General features: G+C 32.9%; 1 protein-coding gene across 1 annotated transcript; it reads right to left on the bottom strand.

The window, feature by feature from the left end:
* Positions 1-2582: 2582 nt before the first annotated feature.
* On the bottom strand, positions 2583-2980 carry LOC102580727 (dolichyl-diphosphooligosaccharide--protein glycosyltransferase subunit 4C-like). Its single transcript, XM_006346788.2, has 2 exons — positions 2826-2980; positions 2583-2590 (listed from the first exon to the last, which is right to left on the bottom strand). Exons 1-2 carry the CDS (start codon positions 2929-2931, stop codon positions 2583-2585), a joined length of 114 nt encoding a protein of 37 aa, XP_006346850.2. The 5' UTR covers positions 2932-2980.
* Positions 2981-3928: the final 948 nt, after the last annotated feature.

Raw genomic sequence — 3928 nt, 5'->3', positions numbered from 1 at the left:
GTTTCTCCAGTTTCAGCCCCGAAATCAAAAGATTTCTCCGTAAATATCGTCACCAGGTATGTCAGATGTCACTGGTGGATTCCTTTCATTCACTAGGTCCCTAGATTTCAGTCAGAATCTTGATTCCCTAAATATTGCTTAGAACTAGGGTTTCTAGAATTTTAGATAATTGTTGTAATTTAACTGTTAGGTATTCCTAATTAGATTATCATGTTTGTGTAACAATGTTTCTTAGTTCCTTGCATGAAATTTAGAACCCTAGTGGTGTAGATTCCTTAAGTTCATGAATTACACTAGCTAGGACAAATAAACAAATTTAAATGCCTCAGTTTTCAAATGTTTCATTACTAGTACTTTATTGTTGCATTTTCAGTTAGCATATCAGAATATTGAGCTATCCAGTATATTTCAGTTATGTTGTATTGAACACATTTTCAGTTGGGAGTAGGCTTAACACCGAGTTGGACTAGGGTCAGTCACTCTCATAGTCCCAGAACTATGTGCCCCCGTAGGTTATTAGTCCCCTCTGTTGGGCATCATTTTAGTGATCACGCCACATTCATGCCTCTATACCCCTGACAAAGTATATTGGGTCATCTCGATGGGGCGTATACATCGGGTTTATGTCGGTTAATAGTAGCTCCCACAGTCAGATTCTAGTATATTGACCAGGTTACCAATTACATTTTCAGTATTCAGTCTTAGCATGTTATGTACTTGGTCATTGCATTCAGTTTAGTTCATTTTCAGTATATCTCAGTATCTTCGGATTATATCATTATTCAGTATGCTTCGTTCAGTTATATATTTGTTCGGCATTATCCTATCCTGCATGGTCAGTACCTTTCAAATACTGACGTATACTCTGCGCTACATCTTTTCGTGATGTAAGTTCAGGTCCTCAGCATTCAGATCACGTGTAGATCGGTCTCCGATCTGTATTCGAGGACGATAGACATGTTCTTTTACATTCAGTCTTTCATTTTAGTTTCAGTTTTTGCTAGAGTTAGCTGGGAGGATCTCCCAATATCTCTAGTCAGTTAGAGGCTTATTTCAGACATAGACAAATTCAACTTTGGTATTTGAGTTATAGTTCAATAGCTTAAACTCTTGCTCAGTATTTATATATTCAGACTTAGATTGGTTATTCCCCATCATTTTAGTTTATCTCATGTTTTAAGCTTCCGCGCAGTATCTTTTGTTCAGTTGTACTCTAGGTATGCTTATGATATGTCAGCTCAGGGTTATCTTGGGGTAACTCGTGATCCCAGGTCCCGTGTTTACGTCCAGGGGTAGCCTCGAGGCATGACACTGATACATTCAATAATTAGTTGTAGTTAGTTCTTGATTCATTCATGTATCTAATTGATAAATTAATTCTTACTTATTGTGATACACTTACATATACACTTTATTTCATTTTACATACTACTTTTTCACAACCTTATTGTATCAAATACATCATTTTCAACTAGATCATGATACATTATATAAAAATGTATGAGAACCATATTGTGTGGTACCATCTCCACAAACACAATCTCTGGTACATTATTATCAAATAACTAATCATACATTATTTTAAAAAGGTATATGAAACATAATGTGTTACAAAAATGATCACAAGATTGAAAATCTTAACATTTCAATTTATTGTATCAGAATTTCACTAGTTAATAGTAAAATGTAATGTTTTATCAAGGAAGAAGTGAAAAAAGCAAAAATTTGACAATTTATAATCTCAAAATAATGTATCTGAAACATAACAATAGTTCTAAAAAAGAGTTTTTCAATCTTCTTTTAGAAATAAAGTACAAGTACTTCGTTTGTGACATTCTTATCCACAACGTACACAAATGTTTGTGTTTGTGCTTATATTTCCATCTAGATCTTTTCCCTCATTTTCCTTGGTCGTCCAATCATCTTTTTGTACCTAGGTGGCAAGATAATTTCTTCTTAAAAAAAATTCGGTACTGACCAATCGTCCTTATCCGGCATTGAAATCATTGAAACTTCATATGTATTTGCTAATGCAGTTGGTTTGTGGTAATCAGAGCAGGGATGTATCTATGTGATGTTTTTGCTCTTCACAACAACAATTGTGTGCGCACAGGTATCTCGTCATGCTAAAATCTACAATTACATATTTTCTCTCAAGGCAAACAATGTATCTTCATCCACCTTTAGACACTTAGTAAATAAATTTAGAGGATGGAACAACCTGCGCACATTTGAAAGTTAGAGATACATCACATATCAATTAACTCAATTTAAGATGCACAACAACTTAATGATAACTAACTCCAGATACACGATAATTTATAAATTGATACATACCTTCATATATCGATCAAAAAGTTCATATACCAATACATTAAAAATAAAAAAATTACATGTATCTGATACGTTATTGTAACAACACCCTAACTCACATCTATAAAAATCCATTACATATACATCAAACAAGAATTGAATCAAGTTGAAATCCGTAATACATCAAGATTTATATATGCATATACAAATTCAATAATCAAAAATGAAATTCATATGTATCTGATACTTTATATTAACAGTACAGTAACTCACAGATCTGCAAACCCATAAGATATACGTCAAAGTTTTAATGTATCAAGTTCTAATCAATAATGTATCACGACTTATCAATCAATATACAGATTCATGAATGAAAAAATAATGATTAAAGCACTAGAATATATGTTGCATATCTTTTGTTATCAGATCTTTTAATTCGAAAATTAAAGCTATGGCAAATAAACATAATTATTTTTGCCCAAGCTAATTATAAAATAACAACTTTCAATTGCCTTCATATTTGGAATCTGACATCACACAATGGTAAGCAATCAGCAACACAAAAATAAAGATACCAAGAAAGTTGGCAATGAAACCCAGGTCCTGATCGTCAATCATAGTGAGATTTGTGTAGAATTTGAAGAACCCAAAAGCTACGATCTTCAATTTTTTCTTCCTTCGAGAGTGTCAGTCAGAAATCAAAATATTCATTATGTATCTTATCTAATTTTCAACAAGAGTTTTGAATCCTACTCGAAAGTTTTTTCGTAGAAACAAGGACAAAGATGCACAGGGATTTTGAATTTTGAATTGATTTGTTATTTTAGGATTTATGTTTCTCTGATTGACACAGTAAAGAGGATCTGAATAGCGTAAATTATGGGATTTTAATTTGATTTTCTGTTTTGTTTTCCTTTTTAAGCGCAACAACCACATATATAATGTATCACAATTAATGTATCTGGACAACCAATTATGTATCCGGATGACTGATATTTTAAGGGATTCTTATAAAATAGAAAATCTCCCCCCCAAAAATTGACCAGTTACTCTTCTTCTCCTTGAAATCTCCAGCAGCAGCAGCAAACAGAAATCCAGAACCCAAAATCAATTGAAACCCATAAAAAGCGCGACCCACGCGCCTACTTTCTCGTTCTAGTACAGCGAACCCATACGCCTAGACAATCACGTCAACTCTAAGTCTTTGTCTATTGATAAATTTGAAATTGGATACGAATTACCCCTTTCCTTTAGAACTTATGTTTATTGGCTATCAAATCATGTTTTGCTTTGTTAAATTCGTGTAGCGTGTGAGCATGTCCCAAGAATGAATAATTCATTGCCTTTTTGAGCGTATTGTATTACCGTAGGCTATCTTATATTTAAAGTTGTATCCGATTCTGTGTTTATGGTGTGTTGATTCATATTGGATGTTGGACACTAGTGCTTGGACTTGTTTAGCTTTAATATCTTACAATAATATGTTGGCTTTAATTTTTACTATGTTGGCTTTAGTTGTTACTTGTTTGATCTGGAACCTTGATTTATTTTTTTCTTTAGCTTGATATAAATCCAGGTTATCATTTCGATGTCCTTAAGCTATAGGAATTCAAAG

The sequence above is a fragment of the Solanum tuberosum genome, unplaced genomic scaffold (assembly GCF_000226075.1).
Source record: "Solanum tuberosum cultivar DM 1-3 516 R44 unplaced genomic scaffold, SolTub_3.0 scf00090, whole genome shotgun sequence".
NCBI lineage: Eukaryota > Viridiplantae > Streptophyta > Magnoliopsida > Solanales > Solanaceae > Solanum > Solanum tuberosum.
This window is presented reverse-complemented; position numbering and strand designations above follow the sequence as displayed.